Source organism: Triturus cristatus, chromosome 1_2 (assembly GCF_964204655.1).
Source record: "Triturus cristatus chromosome 1_2, aTriCri1.1, whole genome shotgun sequence".
In the NCBI taxonomy this organism is placed as follows: domain Eukaryota; kingdom Metazoa; phylum Chordata; class Amphibia; order Caudata; family Salamandridae; genus Triturus; species Triturus cristatus.
In genome coordinates, this window is record NC_140580.1 from 1,173,298,474 (window position 1) to 1,173,321,193 (window position 22,720).

At 50.6% G+C, this 22,720-nt stretch overlaps 1 protein-coding gene across 1 annotated transcript in view; it reads left to right on the forward strand.

Moving 5' to 3' along the window:
• Window positions 1-22,720, forward strand: part of CRAT (carnitine O-acetyltransferase) — a 412,536-nt gene that overhangs the window by 168,738 nt on the left and 221,078 nt on the right. The window contains exon 4 of the mRNA XM_085614011.1: window positions 12,244-12,297. Within this exon, the coding sequence (XP_085470137.1) occupies window positions 12,244-12,297 (54 nt within the window). The remainder of the gene's footprint in view (window positions 1-12,243; window positions 12,298-22,720) is intronic.

The window sequence follows — 22,720 nt, forward strand, 5'->3', positions numbered from 1 at the left end:
TTCTAATCATTGCACGACAGTGCTAAGGCAAGCTAGTAGGGTCTTGTGTGAGATTTATATGCGATGAAGCCCTCCAGTACAAACTTCAGCACAATGTCAAGAGGCTAAGGGTAAGTTGGGTCAAGTGGATATTTTTGCAGAAATTACACATGTGTAAGGAAATATCATAGGCTTTTCCATTTACCCACTGTTTGTGCCTGGTTTCATTTGGTGGTATAACTTCATGCAAAGGCAGGACACGTTTGTTAAGGAGATCTGGCTTTGTGTGTATTTCAGTTGTCTTTGCACTGTTCCCAAACCTGATAGTGGGTTGGTGCAGCACAGAGCCGAGAATTTGGTGCTGCACCCACATCAACGTTTGGCATAAAAAGCATGCTATGTGGCAAAGTTGATTGAATTCCCCTCAATGCAACACGAGAACAAGGTCAAAATGTGAGTAAAGCATGGCTGTATTTTTAATGTCTACAGCTTAGCCACTAACTTAAAATATTTCCATGCTAGGTTATGTATGAGCTGAAGGACCTGTAGGATCCTTCCCAATTCGGCTTCAGGGCCGAACATAGTACTGAGACGACATTAATAAAAACCACAGATGAATTAAGAACTATCTTGGACAAAGGAGACTCCGCAGCACTTCTTCTCCTTGACCTGTCTGCGGCTTTCGATAGGGTCAATCGTCACCCTTGTTGGCCGCCTCAAAAAAATTGGGCATTGCTGATGAAGCTCTTGCCCTACTCCAATCATTCCTAATAGACAGAAGTAATTCAGTCATGTTGGAGAAATTTTCATCCAGCTCCTTCTCTCTTCCGTGTGGGGTCCCGCAGAGATCCTACCTAAGCCCCCTGCTCTTCAATGTTTATGTTTCAGAATTGGCCTCCCTGATTGGATCTTTTAGATTTCCCCCCACATCTTATGCAGACTATACTCAATTTGTGGTGTCGGCCTCCAATAAGACAGAAGTCACTATCTCTCAGTTTCACAATTGTATGAGAGCTGTTAGTGACTGGATGGGAAAGCATTGCCTCAAACTAAACTCGGAGAAAACTGAGGTGTTACTCTTTGGTAATAATCCTCAGTTTTGGAGCCCAGCATGCTGGTCAGTGGAGTTGGGAACTCTCCCAACCCCAGTCCAAAAATCCAAAAACTTTTTGTAATAAGCGTATTAGTTCCGTTGTATCATCCTGCTTTACCACTTTGAGAATCATCAGGAAGATTCTGCTGTATGTTCCCCCCACTTCCAGTAAAACATTAATTCCCTTATTAATACTGACAAAGCTGGATTACTGTTACAGACTTTTTCTTAAGCTCCAAAAACAATACGTGAAGAAACTCCAAAGCGTGCAGAATGCGGCGGCCAGGCTTATTTTTGATTTTCCCAAATTCCAACCGGTTCCAGCCTTCATTAAGGAACTTCAAAGGTTCTCAGTGAATAACCGCATTACATTTAAGGCACTATACCTTACCTATAAATCCTTGCATGATCTAGGTCCCAGCTACCTCAAACAGTCATTCTCCTGGTATAAACCTAATAGAGACCTACAATAAAAAAACTCCCTGACTGTCCCTTGTCCCAGTTTTAAGAGACTCCAATGGGGAGTCAGTTGCTTTTCCTCTGAAGCCCAAGCCCTCTGGAACAGTCTGCCTATACATAACCTGGCTTTTTAACCTCTAGCTTTCCCCTGCTCTCACCTTACTGATAGTCCCAACTAGCACCAAGACACCCTTGGGTATTTGAGCGTTTTAGAAACATTTTAACATAACATACCATAACCTGTAGTGCAATTACATTCCAAAACAGACATACATTTACTTTTTGTGCCTGCACCCATATCCATGCTATTTGTTTTTCTTTATGTATACCAATACTTTTCTAGGCTTAGTCAAAATATTAAGCGTAGTGCCTCATTTTAAAAAGTACTGCTCTCCTTAAATGACAGTCTAATTACATCAACAATAATGCTTCAAATTCCAATATACGTATGATAGATTTCTTGCTAAAGGTAGGCCTCCAAAACTAATAACCACTCTTAATAGTCTGCAGCTAAGCAAATCCCACAATCTCTGCTCCCAACTGCTGACCAATATGATCATAGACAATATATTATGCCAAAGAAATATTTCACTTCTAAGCTAGAAATTTCAGCTCCCTAAGTGTGATATTCTTGTCCATGCTTTATGTACCCTATGTCTGTGGTGAAAGCCCTTCTTCTCTTGGGTGGAGTATGAGGCTCTCCAGGATTGGGTCATTTTAATACAGAATAAGGTTATAGTCATAATAAGGGCTCTGAGTAGCTAAAAGAGTTCAGCTGTGTACAACAATTATGTGCTCCAGGCATTTTGCTAATGATGTATGTTATGCCATGAGCAAATGTTTGTAATCAGTGAGGCCCTCTGTTTTGGATGCTTTATTCCCTGCCTAGTTGCTTTCAAGGTCATCAGGCACAGCCCATGCTGCTTCTCTTTCAAAGGTGTGATCTTACCAGCAGGGCCCATCTCCCACTGTGGGAGTGGAACCAACTTCAGGAGGTTTAGGTGCACCGGCCTATTCACTTGTTAATGGGTCATTTGTATGTGCGAGGGTCATTGCCCTGAAGCCCTGCCTGAGTTTTTTCTCAAGGCAGATATTAACTTTTCCAATTGAAGGAAAGAGGAAGGAACAAGAACACATGGGCAGTTCATCTTCTCAGCAGGACTAGCACTGATGTGGGACAGGCTGCAGCTACCTCATGACTGATCTCGAGATCTGAGAAGTAGTCTATCTCATCCTTGCCTATGGTAGCATTAATAAACTTGAACCACACAAAAGTTCTCATGGTGAAGCAACAGAAGCCACTTCTTACGTACTTCTGTAAATGCCTCATTCCCACTAGTGGTGTGCTTGTGTCACTCCACTTTGAAGCACTTAACATGAGCACCAGTTAAGTCACGTACAATTTCTTTAGTCATGGGGAGATTAAGTGATTTGACCAGAATCACAGGATGTTAAGCCAACGTCAAGAATTGAGTTCCAAGTTTGCAGCTCTAGCATAATGCCACATACTCTCCACACTTCCGGCTTGAAAGCCATCTCACTCATAAGGCAGGTGGTTGAGCACAGCCTATGCTACTGCAGTATGTTGTAGTTAACCTAGTGTGGTCTGGGAAGGCAAGCTATATTTAAATACACCGGAAGGGCAAATTGAAGCGGACACCAACATGAGGTGGCCCATTTTACAGCAGAACTTTGCACCTTAGCTGAAGCACTAAGTCCAAACTGTAATGGGTGTGGGTTCCAATGCAGTAGCAAGGGCACCATGAGCAAGATAGGGATTTGGTCTCCTGTCTACCTACCCTGTTTTGGCTTTATAAAAAATAGCCACTAATTATGGTGAAGTACGACCCTGTGTCTCTTCACCTACTTCACTAAGCTTGATATATATCAATCTGCATTTTATAATTTTATGAGGCCAAGGAGTCTCTGACAACTGCTTTACATACTGTGATCAGTAGTGGCTGCGTCAGTGATTTTTCTTTTCCCTACCCCCTCCGTTGTTAGTGATGACTCCTCACTGGCCCCCACCCTCCCACCAACCATAAAAATAACTGTCATGATGTGGTTCGCTCGGGCTGCATCATAGTGCTTTTTGAAAATTTGAATTTCAATTTCATCCATGCTGCAGAGCAGGCACAGTGCTGTACAACATGGCAAAAAACTCTGACAAAGCCAGTAGCTCCTTTGTAGGTGACACCTGTTGGCTTTGCCAATGCTTGTTATAGGACTATTCGTCACCCATCTCTGGGAATTAAGCTGCTTTACTTTGTAAAGCTTTGGGAATAGTTTGGAAATTAAGCAATTCAAAGGATTTAAATGTAATTACATCTTATGGCAATATTAGAACAATAGTGACATTATGAGAAAATATATTCAAAGAACATGCTTTTTTCTGTTAAAATTAAACGTCCCCATGCTGTGGGCATAACATTACTATGGTTCGGGGGCTTTAGAGAATGTACCTATTAGCACAATGCAACTCTAGCCACTCACTCATCTAGCCATCATCTTAAGAGCGTATTCCAAAGTGCATATTAATATGTAATCAAATTTGCAAAAAAAAATATCGGATCATTTTACATTGGTTCACGGTTTAATGCGCCATCATTCTTTAATTGCAGATAAGGATCAAACTGCAATAGTGAAGTAATCTGGGATTCAAAGCTGACCCAAACTGCTTTTAGCAATGTTTATAAAACCACTAACAATTTTTCATCTCAAATAGTCTAAATTCAATGTTTTCTGTAAATAAAGTTTACTTTATTAAATAGGGGAAAGGTTACTTTGCATGAAAAATATTTTTTAACACAGGGTTTTGCAGCTTTTCCTTTGAAATATCTGTGCTTTGTGCTGCTAACGTGTGTTGCTGGTGAACAAAGTGTGTTTAAATGCAAAGTGTGTTTAAGGCTGCAGTACCGCCTCCTGTCTACAGGGGCAGAGCTGAGCAAAAATATAAACACACTTTAGGAAACACAGGTCCCCACAAGACAATTTTTAAAAAAGTTGTAAAAATTGGCACAGATGTTCCTGAAGCCATTTTTTTTATAATTTAAAGGACATTGCCTTGTGGGGACCTGGGTTCAGGTCCCCACAGTGCAATCAAGTCCCCACAGCGTGAGTGTGTTATCACACCCAAGTCCCCACAAGGATAGTAACACAAACCCACCCACACACACACACACACACACACACACACACACACACACACACACACCACACACACACCACACACCACACACACCCCACACACACACACCACACACACACACCACACACACACCACACCACACACACACCCCACACACACACACACACACACACACACACACACACACACACCACACACACACACACACACCACACACCACACACACCAGTTGCATTAGACACCTGAACTGTCTATTTCACAGGGATTGGAAATTGTGATATGAAAGTTTCTCACTGATGCCGGGAGAGCAGTGCCGCACCGGGCGGGAACATCATTTATGGTGAGTTGGGCACATCGTGCCCCCCCCCCCCCATATTTATGCATTGCCAGCCACCACTGCGGATCCCTGAAACCGATGCATTGACTTTCCAAGCTGTACTTTTGTACAATAGCGCGCGCCAGAATCCTATACAAGAAGAAATGGTAATATTCACTGGTTCCCCCACCCCAGCCGTGTGCCGGGGAGGAGGCGGGGTTATGAAGGGTTATGAACGTCAACTCGAACGTTGTTGTTCTTCCCCATTCATTTAACTGTGAACAATGTCGTTTACTGTGTTGCATTCACTACATAATACCTACTTTGTACACAGGCAATAAAATACCTGTCGGGCGACACAACAAATGAGCAGGGAGAGCGGAGCCACGGCTCTGACTGGGCTCCTACAGGCCGTGCACGAGCCGAGCCCTGAAGAGTGGGCAACTTGGCATCTAAATCATGCAACAAAGGTCGTGTCGTGTGCAAATATGATAGTCTCTGTAAGATAAAAAAAAGTATTTAAAATGTAGAAGCGTTTCACCTTACCCACACATACACACTTGTCGGCATTCAAGTGGACACAGCCAGCTCCGTTGTATCCTGAGCTTTAGCAGGGAGGTGTGTCTCTAGGGGTGTGTCTCTAGGGGTGTGTCTCTAGGGGTGTGTCTCTAGGGTGTGGGTGTGTCTCTAGGGTGTGTCTCTAGGGTGTGGGTGTGTCTCTAGGGTGTGGGTGTGTCTCTAGGGTGTGTCTCTAGGGTGTGTCTCTAGGGTGTGGGTGTGTCTCTAGGGGTGTGTCTCTAGGGTGTGGGTGTGTCTCTAGGGGTGTGTCTCTAGGGGTGTGTCTCTAGGGTGTGGGTGTGTCTCTAGGGGTGTGTCTCTAGGGGTGTGTCTCTAGGGTGTGGGTGTGTCTCTAGGGTGTGGGTGTGTCTCTAGGGTGTGTCTCTAGGGTGTGTCTCTAGGGTGTGGGTGTGTCTCTAGGGTGTGGGTGTGTCTCTAGGGTGTGGGTGTGTCTCTAAGGTGTGTCTCTAGGGGTGTCTCTAGGGTGTGTCTCTAGGGTGTGGGTGTGTCTCTAGGGGTGTGTATCTAGGGTGTGGGTGTGTCTCTAGGGGTGTGTCTCTAGGGGTGTGTCTCTAGGGTGTGGGTGTGTCTCTAGGGGTGTGTCTCTAGAGGTGTGTCTCTAGAGGTGTGTCTCTAGGGTGTGGGTCTGTCTCTAGGGGTGTGTCTCTAGGGGTGTGTCTCTAGGGTGTGGGTGTGTCTCTAGGGGTGTGTGTCTAGGGGTGTGTCTCTAGGGTGTGTCTCTAGGGTGTGGGTGTGTCTCTAGGGGTGTGTCTCTAGGGGTGTGTCTCTAGGGTGTACTGCCCTTTCTTCCTTCATTTACAGTGTTATGAACGCAACTCTGTCAGCGAAATACGCAACTTTGACATGTACTCTAATGACTTCTGCTTTTCAACTTTCCATTTTAGACCCTAATACTTGTTTTTAACCGCAGTAATGTCTCTTTGAAAGGCAACTGCACGGAGCAGCAGACTCCACATACAGCACCCATCCCCCAGGGTCTAAATCAGCTTAATTGCTTCATGTATTACCAATCGGACCTGCAGACGCAGAGCACAACGCACGCCTGCCCTCCGCCGTGTTCCCATCTATCTGAACTCCGAGTCTCTGACGCTGCTGTAGTTACCGTTGTGGCTTGTAGCTCCTGAGAGCACAATGACAAAAGGCACCCAGCTGAGTTGTAATTTTCCACTTGCCGAGCTTTAGAATATTTCCCACTGACTCGCCCCATTTCAGGCCTCCAACTCACATGGTGCCGCTGTGTGACACACATATATGCCACATATATCCACCCCTCTGCTGTTCCGAATTCTCTCCCTCCTCGCCCCTTTCTTGTTGGCTCCATCTTTATCCTCTTTATTTCTCCCACCTCTCCTTGCCAATATTCTCACCACCCCTCCACGTTTCTCTACTTTATCGTTCTCTTGTTCCTCTCACCCCCTCTTCTCTCTGTCACTCTTCCAGCTCACAATCTTCCCATCTGCAAATATTCTTTGTTTTCTTATTGGTTGCTCAGTCTCCCTCCCTCTCGGCTTACTCAGTTTCTTTTCCTCACTTTTCCTACTCACACCCTTTTTAGGTCTCGCCTGAGCAAGCGCTTTAGCGCTGCTCTGGCGAGAGCTTTAGTAAGCGGAGATTTGAAAGTGCAGACTAGTGATTTTCAGGCCTCCAAATACAGTGCATGTGCGCCGGGCACGCGCACCATTTGTCAGCCTGCGTGATCACTTTCGCAGCCGCTTTGATGTTCTCAGTGTGCCACGCGGCCACTGAACATCAAAGCGGCCGCGGAAGTGCACACCATTTGCCACCCCCTCCCTTATCCCACTTCCTGCTTGTTTTTTTTGGCTTACACTCTCCATGCCCTCTGGCTCCTTCGTGCTGCTTTACCCATACCTCTGCTTGTGCTTCCTATCTCCTCCCACTCCTGCCGTTCTTTTTTTTTTTTTTTTTTTTAAAGTCATTTTACTAAGCGCCAACGCGAACTGAAGGTATCGGAGCGCTTTACATGAGCACCAGTTGCATTACAGATGGACGCATTCATTTTCATGGATGTACAGCCAGTAGGTGTGCAGGGGCGGAGATCTCATAGCAGAGGTTCTCAGAATACTGTACAGTCAGTACAGTGAGGCTCAGTTCTGCAAGCCTCTCGCCCTGTTGCTCATCTTGCTGCCAGCCTTTCTTGGAGGGTGGCCTTCAGGCTCACACACCTCGCACCTAGCCACAAACCACAGAGGACGAGCATCCTTTGAACTGGCCTCTAATTAAAGAAATGACCTAGAAACCAAAGGCATTTCACAAGTCATCGTCCCGCAGCCCATGCGCACGTAGAGTACTGTAAGCACACGGCTCCCAAACCAGGAACTTTATTATGAGATCCGCCTTATATTAGAATGATTCAATACAGACCTCTCCGTTTCGAACCGGGTGAATGTTTTAGCGATTTAGCAGACAGACATTTTCATTTCTTCAATAAAACGAGAGCGAAATGGGCTTTGACTCATTAAACTAGGGAGGTCCGCCCCTTAACAAGAAAATCCATGCTTTAAATGGACAGTTATTAGGTACCTGCACTTTTTAATTTGAAAGGCACAGTTCCGTATTTTTAACTAGCAAACTTTTAATGATAGCGTATCTGCACTTCTACGTTACAACCAGGTATCCTGGGAGTCAGAGTACCTGCACTTTAATATTTAATTTTCAATCAATGACTGAATTGATGACGTGTATGCCCAGGCGTGCCACACTTGTTGTGTTGACACCAAAAGCTCCGGGGGGACAATGTAAACAGTATTCAAGCATTTAAAAAAATAAATGCATAAAATGTTAGACAAGTAGCAGGAGACAAAATATGTAAAAAGGCCGCGATGCAAACAAAATGAAAACGTGAGAATGACATCTATCCAGGAAATGATGCATGGCTGTCGAGGGAGTTTTGTTATGATTTGACTGATTTATACTTTTTTCAAACGCACAATACATATAAGGGTCTCTTGGCGGGGGCTTCGTACTTCCTGGAAATAACATTTCAAAGGAGCCAGAATTATCGGGTTTTCTCTAAAACATATCAAACCAGTCAGGTTCGAGGTTTAGTGCTTCAGTGAACGCTGAACCTCATTTACCTGGTAATCACTGATTGTGAGTAACCCTTCTAAGAAATGGAAATTACAGGATCCTATTGCACAAGCCATCTGTGTTGTCAGGTTTCGCCGGCACAGCGCTTGCGCAGTACCCATGACAAAACAGCCGGTTTATGTGTGCAGGTCCGTCATGCTCCTTTTCCGAGAAGGACATAAATAAGCAAATTTGTGTACATGCATGTTAGTCTGTGTATGTCCGAAGCACATATACGTTTATTAAATAGTTTATTCCTCTGAAAAACTCCTTTTAAAAACGGAGCTCCTTTCAGGGGGAAGTCCTTGGACTGTCAGATCCAATCTGCACTCTAAAGGATCCTTTGTTACACCCCCTCATCCCCTCTCCCTGTCACCGAGCCACCTTTCACACTCCTGGGCGACATGATACTTTAGCAGACACCGTGGACCGCACAACATCCCAAAAATTAACAAGCATTAGCATAGCCAATAGGTCTCGTTTTTGGGACCTTATAAGTATTTAGTTATGCAGCACAATATCCTTACTGCAACAACATGAACTGTTGCATGGCTTAAACACTTATAAGGTCCCAAAGGCGAGACCTATTGGCTATGCCAATGCTTGATCTGACAGTCTCCTTAATTCCCTCTTGTTTCTGTCTCTCCTCTTGCTCCCTCACTCACTCTCCTTCTTTGTCCCTTCCCAGAGTGTGTATTCCACTCTCTCTTTTTCTTCACTTCGACCTCCTCTTTCTTGCTTGCTATAAATGCCTAGAATGGTGAGGCGGGCAAATAGACGGTGCCAGTCAGGTGAGAGGCCCTGGCATAGTGACCTAGTCCATATACCTGAGCGCTCTGAAGATGCTGTAAAGCTTGGTGCGTTCACGAAACACCAAAGTAAATAAGACAATTCAACAAATACCACGTGATCTGCATACTGGGATATCGTCTCGCTGCCTTTGTGTGTTAGTATTCTATCAAAACGTTTAAAGCGTTTTCCATCAGCGTCGTGTTGATATTTGAGGACTGTTAAAGAGTGGCATGTCAGTGACTTGATAGCTGGTAAGCAGCCAGTAAACCAATATAAACGGGGAAAAAAATACAAATTTGACCCCAAAAAACAGAAAATAAAGGGATTGGATGGACTCGATCCCCAAGTGTCACCGTGCCAACATCCTACCTCAGTTTCACAACTATGCCTACTTCGTAAAAACATAGGCAGATCCACGTACTGTTTGCTTCAGATTCCTGCACGCATCTTTCCACAACGCCATGGACATCTACCACTGTTTGTGATACCTACTGTTACAAATAAGCACTGTGTATGGAGGGTATCAATTACCATTGCGCGGGCAGGGGGGGTACTGTAAATTTGCATGTTTGTCTTATTTATTTCCTTCAGATGGGACAATTTCCTCTCGTGAAGCACTCTGTTCCAGCGACACCACGAGGGGAAAAGCCAATAATGCTTGCTTTTTAATGGCATGACCTGAACATTTGGTTTTGCCACTGCTTTTTGGCGATAGTGTTCTGCGTCAGCAAAAATAAATAGGTCTCGCAGTTAAACGAGTTTAAGCTATTGGCATTGTAAATGACAATGCCTTTTATTTATGTTTTGAAAACGAAAACAAAAACAAAAGGCATTGTTATTTGCAATGTCATTAGCTCAAACTCACGTAAATGCGAGACCTATTGCATTGCAAATGCTTGGTGTTTTTTAGGACGGCTTGGGGCGGGGTGGGGTTCCTAAGTGTCTCCTAGGTACTTCTTGACACGAAGACCCTACCCCCCCCTCCCTCCCCCCAGTGAGATAGTTCTTCAAGTTGCCAGATGTGCCTTTATTTTATTTAATGCATTTTTATAAAGCGCAGAGTTTACCCGAAGGTGACGCAGCGCTGTACAATAGAGCCAGTTACGTTACATGAGAAAAATGTTACAAAATAGAACGTTACAAAAATAGCCGGACACAGAATCAAACATAGCAAGTAGGGAGAGGTAGGGAAAAACATAGAAGGCAAGAACCCAAAACCTTAGCTGCCATTAAGCCACGAGGGCTTCACAGTGCTTTGATGTGCATGGAGTTAGAGGATGGTGGAAGTGATCAAAGGGCACTCGTTTTTGCCATGTGTACCCAGCAGTGTCATCTAGGGTAAAAGTTAACGTGACTCACGTCATCGTTGCCTCTGACCCCGATCCCATTTCTTGTGTTGTGATTCTCCGTTGCCGCTGTCGGACCAAAGGTCGTGTGACGTAATGTCGTATGGATGGTGTCGGAGAGCCAAGCTGTGGTTTCGAAACCTGAAAAGGCCTGCTTCTGTTTGGGCCCTCCACCAGGGGGTGCTCCTTGAGGGGCCCCGCGCCAGAGGGTGCTCCTTGAGGGGCCCCGCGCCAGAGGGTGCTCCTTGAGGGGCCTCCTTGAGGGGCCCCGCGCCAGAGGGTGCTCCTTGAGGGGCCCCGCGCCAGAGGGTGCTCCTTGAGGGGCCCCGCGCCAGGGAGTTCTCCTTGAGGGGCCCTGCGCCAGGGGGTGGTCCATGAGAGGCCCTGCACCGGGGGTCCTCCTTGAGCGGCCTGCCACCAGGGCGTCTTCCTTGAGGGGCCCTGCGCCAGGGTCTGCTCCTTGAGGGGCCCTGTGCCAGGGTCTGCTCCTTGAGGGGCCCTGTGCCGGGGCTGCTCCTTGAGGGGCCCTGCGCCAGGGGCTGCTCCTTGAGGGGCCCTCTGCCAGCTCCTCGAGGGGCCCTGTACCAGGGAATCTTCCTTGAGGGCCCCTGCGCCAGGGACTGCTCCTGGAGGGGCCCTACACCAGGGGATTCTCCTTGAGGGGCCCTCCACCAAGGCGTCTTCCTTGTGGGGCCCTGCGCCAGGGGGTGGTCCATGAGGGGCCTGGCACCAGGGGGTCCTTCTTGAGGGACCATACACCAGGGCCTGCTCCTCGAGGGGCCCTGTACCAGGGGATCTTTCTTGAGGGCCCTGTACCAGGGACTGCTCCTTGAGGGGCCCTGTACCAGAGGGTACTCCTTGAGGGGCCCTCCACCACGGTATTCTTCTTGAGGGGCCCTCCACTAGGGGCTGCTCCTCGAGGGGCCCTATACCAGGGGACCTTCTTGAGGGGCCCTCCACCAGGGCCTGCTCCTCGAGGGGCCCTGTACCAGGAGATCTTCCATGAGGGGCCCTGTACCAGGGGGTCCTTCTTGAGGGGCCCTCAACCAGGGCCTGCTCCTCGAGGGGCCCTGTACCAGGGGATCTTCCTTGAGGGGCCCTGTACCAGGGGGTAGTCCATGAGGGGCCCGGCACCAGGGGATCCTTCTTGAGGGGCCCTCCACCAGGGCATGCTCCTCGAGGGGCCCTGCGCCAGAGGCTGCTCCTAGGGGGCCTTACACCAGGGGGGGGTCCATGAGGGTCCTGTACCAGGGGTACTCCTTGAGGGGGCCTCCACCATGAGGTTCTTCTTGAGGGCCACTCCTTGCTCACACTCTCAGCTCTCTCCTTTGGGGGTGATGTTTCCTGCGTTGGGTTGGGGGGGGGGGGGGGGGGTTTCTGGCGTCTGGCCCCTGGCCCCTGTCACGGATGTCTACTAATTGTTTTCACCTTTTGTCTTCCCCAGATTTGCAGCAAAGTTGATCGAGGGAGTCCTGGATTTCAAGACTATGGTGGACAAGTGAGTGTCCTCGAGTCCCCCCCCCGCCCCCCCACCACCCCCATTGTCCTCGGACCCCCACCTTAATGTCCCGTCCTCGGGGTGCCCCTGACTGTCCCTGCTCTCTAATCATCCCCACTGCTCTCCCACACACAAGGTTGCATTCCTCTCCATGTCCATCACTGCTTGTTCCAGGTGTCCCTCCTATTGGCACACCCACCCTTCCCTCCAGCCCCCTCACTACTCCTAGCCAGCCCTTATCTGTCCTCCATACACCCCTCACCCCAGCCACCCATTACTGCCCCTAGCCACCCCTTCCTCTTCACCCATCCCTCACCCCAGCCCTACTTACTAACTCTTTCCACCTCTTGCTCCTCCACCCACTCCTCATGCAACTCTCCCACACTACCCCTAGCCCACCCCTTATCTGTCCTCCACCCACCCCAGTCTCATTCACTACTCATTACCCCTAGCCACCCCTTGTCCTTTACCCACCCTTCACCCCACAACCCCTCACTACTTCTAGCCTCCCCTTGCTCTTCCTCCCACTCCTCAGCCCAGCCCCCCCACTACCTCTAGCCACCCCTGTCCTCCACCCACCCCAGCCACCCTTTACTACCCCTAGCCAGCCCTTGTCCTCCACTGGTCTTTCACCCCGTGACTCCTCACTACCTCAAACCACCCCTTACTCCTCCCATCCCATTCCACACCCCAGCCCCAATCACTACCCGTAGCCACCCCTTGTCCCCATCTCACTCCATCTATCCTTTCCTACCCCTAGTCACCTCTTGCTCCTTCACCTACCCCTCACCCTCTCACTAGCCCTAGCCAATACTTGCTCCTCCACCTAAACATCACCCCAGCCCCCTCACTACCCCTAGCCAACCCTTGCTCCTTCACCCACCCCTCACCCCAGCCCCACTCACTAACCCTAGCCACCCCTTGCTCTTCCAGCCACCCCTCACTACCTCTAGCCACCTCTTGCTGCACCAGTCGACGCTGACCCCACCACCTCTCACTACCCCTAGCCACCCCTTGCTCTTCTACCGAACCCTCACCCCAGCCCCCTAACTAATCCTAGCCACCCCTTATGTCTCTACCCACCCCTCATCGTAGCCACCTCTCACTACCCCTAGCCACAGCCCAGTGCTTAATTTGAAAAAAATAAAATAACTGCCAGGGATCTGGTCAGAAGGCCACTGCAGCTTGCACCACACATTGGCCCTGCTATGCTAACAAATCTGACCATTTCCGTCCCCCAAGCTATAAAAATGGCTTGGTGGCTGGTAATTGACATTTTAATGTATACATCAATTAATAATTAATTGTTGTGCTCTTCTCTAAATTAACCAGACAGCGCCACCTTGTGGCAGACTGTCATAAGCGCCGGTGCTGAGCACCAGAAACCACTTGCTCAAATTAAACACTGACCCAGCTCCCCTCTTGTCACGATTCGCTCCCTGCGCTCTCGTGCCCACCACCAGGGGGCTGCATATTGGGACTTCCAGTTTTCTAATAAGCTTCCAGACACTCCTCTGCAGGCATGTCCTGGCTTCCAGCCATCTGGACACTATTTGGGAACTGACATCCTTTCCCAGTCCTTGCCGGGTTTGTGGAAGCCAGTCTGCTCATGCGGGAAACTCCATTACATATAATTTCCTGTTCACTGCTTCTTCTCCACCCCTGCAGGCCAAGAATGGGTGGAGGAATTCAGCTCACCTGTGGCTGGTTGCTGCTAGCCTGCTCACACCTGATGTACATGATTACTGTGAGCTCTTTTAAGCCCCAGCTCCCTTCTGTCCAGCATTGGTCATTGTAGCTGTGTTCCGATCTTGTTTCCTAAGCTTTTGATATCCTTGTTTCCTGAGCTTTTGATAGCCTTGATCACTGGATTTTGTTATTTTCTTGTTCCTGTTCTGGAGTTGCAGCAATTTCTTGTTCCCGATTAGCACTGCTTCCAGTGCTTTCTTGGTTATTTAGCTGTAGCTATCCTTGTTCCTGCGCCAACACTGCCTTCAATGTTTCCTTGATTCTTGTTCTGAGCTATGGTGTTCCTTGTTCCCGAGCCAGCACTGCCTTCAGTGTTTCCTTGATTCTTCTGAGCTATGGTGTTCCTTGTTCCCGAGCCAACACTGCTTTCAGTGTTTCCTTGATTCTTGTGCTGAGCTATGGTGTTCCTTGTTCCCGAGCCAACACTGCCTTCAGTGTCTCCTTGATTCTTGTGCTGAGCTATGGTGTTCCTTGTTCCCGAGCCAGCACTGCCTTCAGTGTTTCCTTGATTCTTGTTCTGAGCTATGGTGTTCCTTGTTCCCGAGCCAGCACTGCTTTCAGTGTTTCCTTGATTCTTGTGCTGAGCTATGGTGTTCCTTGTTCCCGAGCCAGCACTGCCTTCTGTGTTTCCTTGATTCTTGTTCTGAGCTATGGTGTTCCTTGTTCCCGAGCCAGCACTGCCTTCAGTGTCTCCTTGATTATTGTGCTGAGCTATGGTGTCCCTTGTTCCCGAGCCAGCACTGCCTTCAGTGTTTCCTTGATTCTTCTGAGCTATGGTGTTCCTTGTTCCCGAGCCAGCACTGCCTTCAGTGTTTCCTTGATTATTGTGCTGAGCTATGGTGTTCCTTGTTCCCGAGCCAGCACTGCCTTCAGTGTTTCCTTGATTCTTGTGCTGAGCTATGGTGTTCCTTGTTCCCGAGCCAGCACTGCCTTCAGTGTTTCCTTGATTCTTGTTCTGAGCTATGGTGTTCCTTGTTCCCGAGCCAGCACTGCCTTCAGTGTTTCGTTGATTCTTGTTCTGAGCTATGGTGTTCCTTGTTCCCGAGCCAGCACTGCCTTAAGTGTTTCCTTGATTCTTGTTCTGAGCTATGGTGTTCCTTGTTCCCGAGCCAGCACTGCCTTCAGTGTTTCGTTGATTCTCGTGCTGAGCTATGGTGTTCCTTGTTCCCGAGCCAGCACTGCCTTCAGTGTCTCCTTGATTGTTGTTCTGAGCTATGGTGTTCCTTGTTCCCGAGCCAGCACTGCCTTCAGTGTCTCCTTGATTCTTGTTCTGAGCTATGGTGTTCCTTGTTCCCGAGCCAGCACTGCCTTCAGTGTTTCCTTGATTCTTGTTCTGAGCTATGGTGTTCCTTGTTCCCGAGCCAGCACTGCCTTCAGTGTTTCCTTGATTCTTGTGCTGAGCTATGGTGATCCTTGTTCCCAAGCCAGCACTGCCTTCAGTGCTTCCTTGATTCTTGTGCTGAGCTATGGTGTTCCTTGTTCCCGAGCCAGCACTGCCTTCAGTGTCTCCTTGATTCTTGTTCTGAGCTATGGTGTTCCTTGTTCCCGAGCCAGCACTGCCTTCAGTGTCTCCTTGATTCTTGTGCTGAGCTATGGTGTTCCTTGTTCCCGAGCCAGCACTGCCTTCAGTGTTTCCTTGATTCTCGTGCTGAGCTATGCTGTTCCTTGTTCCCGAACCAGCACTGCCTTCAATGTTTCCTTGATTCTTGTGCTGAGCTATGGTGATCCTTGTTCCCAAGCCAGCACTGCCTTCAGTGTTTCCTTGATTCTTGTTCTGAGCTATGGTGTTCCTTGTTCCCGAGCCAGCACTGCCTTCAGTGTTTCCTTGATTCTTGTGCTGAGCTATGGTGTTCCTTGTTCCCGAGCCAGCACTGCCTTCAGTGTCTCCTTGATTCTTGTTCCTGGGCTGTAGCATTCCTTGGTCCTGAATTAGCACTGTCTTCAGTGCCACCTTGACTCCTGATCCTTAGCTATTCCTTGTTATCTTGATTCCGGAACTAGTACCATTTAATGCACAGTTGAATCCGCTCTCCTGTATTTCCTTTGTCCCAGTTCCTGCCTTTCTTCCCATTACCTCTGTTCCAGTCCCTGTTTTGCTGCCTTCCTGTTCTACTGTCTTGCTTCTAGTTTCCTGGTTTGTTTGTTACTTGCTTTCTGCCTAGTGTGTCCTTGTTTACTTTTTTCCTCTCCAGCACTCCTCCTCGCTAGCTCCTTGGTTATCATGCATGTATTTAGTTCTACCCCTTTCTGTTACGCCTTGCGTGTTCCTGTTTCATTTCCAGGATCCGTGGGCACGGATGACCACCTAGGTGATGTTTCTGGTCTACTGTGACTATTGTCTTTGAGTTACTTTTCATAACATCACCATAGGTATCCGCTCCACAGACCCTGCCTTGGCACGTATATCCTATATGTCAGAATCTGTAACAGCAATTGTGGGTGAGTAACTTATTGAGCTTCAGTCTTACCGTGTGGAGCTCCTGAGTGCTTTACCCCTCATTCCCATTATTGTTAATATTCTATACATGTCTGTTCTCGGTGTAGTTATTCTGAATGCTAAAACGCCTCTCGAGTGCCTACCCTTTCTGGGACTTAGCCATCTTGTTCCCTTGTACAGACTTCAACTTTGTATCGCTTTTTTCCTCTGATGTCCTGTGTGATCCTGAGCCGCACTGTGCACCTCTTTCTGCTTACATTTTCTACCTAGTCACAAGTCCCAGACCTAGTCCTGGACAGTCCCGGACATCTCTATACCTCTACCCACCCCTTGCCCACAACCCATAGCCATCCCCTGCTCCCTCACTAACCCAAGCCAGCCCCCAACCCCTCTATCTACCCCTCAACCCAGCCTTCCTTAGCCCCCATGCTCCTCCACTTACCCCTTAGTACCCCAGGCATTACTCCTCACTTCTCTACCTACTCTTCACCCTAGCCACCACTCAGTACCCCTAGACACCCCCTACTCATCTGCCTAACCCTCACTGCCCCCCCCCCCAGCCACCCTTCACTGCCACTATCCATTCTTCCCTGGTCCTCCACCCACCCCTCAACCTATTATCTCTCACCACCCTTATGCATCCTCACTGCTTCCCAGCCACTCCTAACTACCCTAAGCTACTCTTCACTGTTTCTATACCTGCCCCTGGCCACCCCTCTCGACTCCTAGCTATCTATCCTTGGTTCTACACCTACCCCTGGCTCTCTGGCCATGCCTCACTACTCCTAGCTACCCCTCCCTAGTTCTACACCTACGCATGACCACTCCTAACTACCCTTCGCTATCTCTCCCTGGCTCTACCCCAACCCCTGATTCTCTGGCCATCCCTCACTACCCATTAGCTACCCATGTGTTCTGCACTTATTCCTGACCCCTAGGCCTTCCCTAGCTATCACTCCCTGGTTCCACACCTTCCCCTGGCTCCTCAGTCACCTCTCACTACACCGAGCTATCCCTTTCCAGGTTCTACACCAACCCCTGCCATAGCTCACTACCTCTAGATATCCCTTCCTGAGTCTACACCTATCTGTGACCCCCTGGCCACCCCTCACTCATCCAACCCTTCACGGCTACCCCCTCACTCCCCCTGCCCTACCCGGTACCCCTAACTCCCCCTTCACTGCTTCCTCCTCACTCCCCCTGCCCTTCACTGCTTCCCCCTCACTCCCCCTGCCCTTCACTACTACCCCCTCACTTCCCCTGCCATTCACTGCTACCCCCTCACTTCCCCTGCCCTTCATGGCTACCCTGTCACTCCCCACCCCTTATGGCTACATCCTCACTCCCCCTGCCCTACCCGGTACCACTCACTCCCCCTTCACTGCTTCCCCCTCACTCCCCCTGCCCTTCACTGCTTCCCCCTCACTCCCCCTGCCCTTCACTACTACCCCCTCACTTCCCCTGTCCTTCACTACTACCCCCTCACTTCCTGTAACGCCCTGAACGTCTCAGGATCGTTTAACAGACACGATAATGAGAACGCAACCACTTGTGAAGGTTTAGTTATTTTAATGAAGGCAAAAATAATACAAGGAATAAACAAAGGTTATAGTCACTGGAATCCTCCAGGCTAAGTACGTTACCAGCCCACAGCACGGATGGTCCTAACCGTCCTCTGCATATACGCCGATCCCGGCGTATGCCAACAGAGGGCAGAAATGAAATGGCCGACAATGCCAATCGGTAGGCTGTGAGGGGCACGAAGAGTGTTGGGGGGGAATCGAGGAGTCAGGGAAACACCCAGCCGGGGTCTCTACCTGAAGGGAGCAGCCGCTCAACCTCTTCCTCAGACTGCACCGGGACGCGGAGTCACCTCCTGGTGATGCGTCACCGATACCCCAATCACAAGCAAAGAAGACTGAACCGAGAGCAGCCGCTCGATCGATCCCGTGGACTTCCGAGTCTGTAACGCGGCAAACACCTCCTGGTGTGCGTTACAGCTGGCAGTCCCTGTATCTCTGGTCGGGCTGGGAGTTACGACTCCAACCAGCAAAAGCGCACTGCGCTTTGACTCAGCCGAGTCAAAAAGCGAAGCTCAATGGTTATCCGGTAGAGCTTCCGGGTCCTTCACAGGTGACGATGGGGCAAGACACGGCCCAGGGAGTAACGACTCGACCTACCTCCGTTCTTGCCTTACTGGAGCACCACTCCGGAACACTGCTCTTCACTAAGCAGGTACGTCGGTGTAAACACAATATCCGACCAGCGTTGTACCTCCCGGTTCCTCCCTTTATAGGGCGTGTTTTCCTTGAGTTATGTAACAGCTCTCCTGTTTACATAAGGGCGTGTTTTCCTTGAGTTATGTAACAGCTCTCCTGTTTACATAAGGGCGTGTTTTCCTTGAGTTATGTAACAGCTCTCCTGTTTACATAAGGGCGTGTTTTCCTTGAGTTATGTAACAGCTCTCCTGTTTACATAACCTCTCAACCGCTAAGCATCCTGGGAGATGTAGTCCGTTTTCCTCCCCTCGCATGACAGGAATTCTTGACACTTCCCCTGCCATTCACTGCTACCCCCTCACTCCCCCTGCCCTTCACTGCTACCCTGTCATCCCCTGCCCTTCACTATTAACCTCTTACATCCCCTGCACTATAATACTAATGTCTCAGCTCCCTTCCATTCACTGCTACCTCCTCACCCCCCTGCCCTTCACTTCTACCCCCTCACTTTCACTGCTAGCCACATTCACTTCCCTACTACCCCCATCACTTCCTTTGCCATTCATTGCTACCACCCTCACTCCCTATGCGCTTCACTGCTACCCCCTAACTCCCTATGCACTTCACTGATATCCCCTCATCTCCCTGCCTTTCACTGCAACCCCCTCACTGCCCCTTGCCCTTCACTGCTACCCCCTCACTCCCCTTGCCCTTCACTGCTACCCCCTCACTCTCCCTTCCATTCACTGCTACCCCCTCACTCTCCCTTCCATTCACTGCTACCCCCTCACTCTCCCTTCCATTCACTGCTACTCCCTCACTCCCCCTTCAATTCACTGTTACCCCTTCACTCCCCCTGCCCTTCACTGCGACACCCTCACATCCCCTGCCCTTCACTGCTACCCCCTCACTCCCCCTGCCCTTCACTGCTACCCCCTCACTTCCCCTGCCAATCACTGCTACCCCCTCCTCCCCTGCCCATCACTGCTACCCCTCCCTCCCCAGCCCTTCACTGCTACCCCTCACTCTCCTTGCCCTTTACTGCTACCCCATCACTCCCCCTGCCCATCACTGCTACCCCCGGACTCCCCCTCACTGTTACCCCCCCTCACTCCCCTGCCCTTCACGTGTACCACCCTCACTCCCCCTGCCCTTGACTTGTACCTCCCTTACTGCCCCTGCTCTTCACTGCTATCCCCTCACTCCCCCTGCCCTTCACTTGTACCCCTCACTCCCCCTGCTCTTCACTGCTGCCCCCTCATCTCCACTTCCTTTCACTGCTACCCCCTGCCCATCACTGCTACCCCCTCACTCCCCCTGCCCATCTCTGCTACCCACCCTCACTCCCCCTGCCCTTCTCTGCTACCCACCATCACTTCCTTTGCCATTCACTGCTACCACCCTCACTCCCTATGCGCTTCACTGCTACCCCCTAACTCCCTATGCACCTCACTGATACCCCCGCATCTCCCTGCCTTTCACTGCAACCCCCTCACTGCCCCTTGCCCTTCACTGCTACCCCCTGACTCCCCTCGCCCTTCACTGCTATTCCCTCACTCTCCCTTCCATTCACTGCTACCCCCTCACTCTCCCTTCCATTCACTGCTACTCCCTCACTCTCCCTTCCATTCACTGCTACTCCCTCACCCCCCTTCCATTCACTGTTACGCCCTCACTGCCCCTGCCCATCACTGCCCCTGCCCATCACTGCTACCCCCTCCTCCCCTGCCCATCACTGCTACCCCCTCCTCCCCTGCCCATCACTGCTACCCTTCCCTCCCCCTGCTCTTCACTGCTACCCCCTCACTCTCCTGCCCTTCACATGTACCACCCTCACTCCCCCTGTCCTTGACTTGTACCTCCCTTACTGCCCCTGCTCTTCACTGCTATCCCCTCACTCCCCCTGCCCTTCACTTGTACCGCTTACTCCCCCTGCTTTTCACTGCTGCCCCCTCATCTCCACTTCCTTTCACTGTTACCCCCTGCCCATCACTGCTACCCCCTCACTCCCCCTGCCCAGCACTACTACCCCCTCACTCCCCCTGCCCTTCTCTGCTACCCACCCTCACTCCCCCTGCCCGTCTCTGCTACCCACCATCACTTCCTTTGCCATTCACTGGTACCACCCTTACTCCCTATGTACTTCACTGCTACCCCCTCACTCCCCCTGGCTCTTCACTGCTAACCCCTCACTTCCTCTGCTCTTCACTGCTACCACTCACGCCCCTTCCATTCACTGCTACCCCTTACCCCATTCCATTCACTGCTTGCCACCCTTGCTCCCTCTGCCCTTCACTGCTAACCCCTCATTCCCCCTGCCCTTAACTGCTACCCCTGTACTTCCCCTGCCCTTCTCTGCTACCCACCCTCACTCCCCCTGCCCTTCTCTGCTACCCACCCTCCCTCCCCCTGCCCTTCTCTGCGATCCCCTAACTCATTCTGCCTTTCACTGCTACCCCCTCACTCGCTCTGCCCTTCACTTATACCCTCCCACTCCCCCTGCCCTTCATTGCTACTCTCACTCCCCCTGCCCTTCACTGCTACCCCTTACCCCCTTCCATTCACTACTTGCCACCCTTGCTCCCTCTGCCCTTCACTGCTACCCTCTCATGTTTCTTCTCCTTCACTGCTACCCTATCACTCCCCCTGCCCTTCACTGCTTCCCCCTGTCCCTTACTGCTACCCCCTCACTCCCTCTGCCCTTTACTGCTACCCGCTCACTCCCTCTGCCCTTCACTGCTACCCCCTCACTCTGCCTACCCTTCACTGCTACCCCCTCACTCCCCCTTCAATTCACTGCTACCCCCTCACTCCCTCTTCTATTCACTGCTACTCCCTCAATCCCCCTTCCATCCACTGCTACCCCCTCAACCCCTTGCCCTTCAGTGCTACCCCCTCACTCCCCCTGCCCTTCACTCGTACTCTCTCACCTCCCATGACTATCACTGTTACCCCCTCATTCCCCCTGCCCATCACTGCTACCCCCTCATTCCCCCTGCCCATCACTGTTACCCCCTCATTCCCCCTGCCCATCACCATTACCACATCACTCCCCATGCTCTTCACTGCGACCCCCTCACTACCCCTGTCCTTCATTGGTACCCCACATTCCCCCTTTCATTTACTGATAGCCACCCTCACTCTCCCTGTCCTTCACTGCTACCCTCTCATGTCCCCTGCCCTCCACTGCTACCTCTCACTCCCCCTTCCATTCACTGTACCTCCTCACTCCCCTGCCATTCACTGCTACCCCCATAATTCCCCTTCCATCCACTGCTACCCCCTCAACCCCTTGCCCTTCAGTGCTACCCTCTCACTCCCCCTGCCCTTCACTAGTACTCTCTCACTCCCCCTGCCCTTCACTTGTACCCACTCACTGCCCCTGCTCTTCACTGCTACCTCTTCATTCTCCCTTCCATTCACTGCTACCCCCTCACTCCCGCTGCCCTTCAGTGCTACCCCTCACTCCTCCTGCCCACCACTGCTACCCCCTAACTCCCCCTGTCCATCACTGCTACCCCCTCACTGCCCATCACTGCTACCCCCTCACTGCTCATCACTGCTACTCCCTCAGTCCCCCTGCCCTTTACTGCTACCCCCTCAGTCCCCCTGCCCTTTACTGCTACCCCATCACTCCCCATGCCCTTCACTGCTACCCCCTCATTCCCCCTGCCCTTCCCTGCTACACCCTCACTCCCCCTGTCCTTCCCTGCTACACCCTCACTCCCCCTGCCCTTCTCTGCTACCCGCCCTCACTCCCCCTGCCCTTCTCTGCTACCCGCCCTCACTCCCCCTGCCCTTCTCTGCTACTCACCATCACTTCCTTTGCTATTCACTGCTACCACCCTCACTCCCTATGTAATTCACTGCTACCCCCTCACTCCCCCTGCTCTTCACTGCTACCCCCTCACTCCCCCTGCCCTTCACTGCTACCCCTCATGCCTCGTTCTGTTCACTGCTATCCACCCTCACTCCCCCTGTCCTTCACTGCTTAACTCATGTCCCCTGCCCTTCTCTG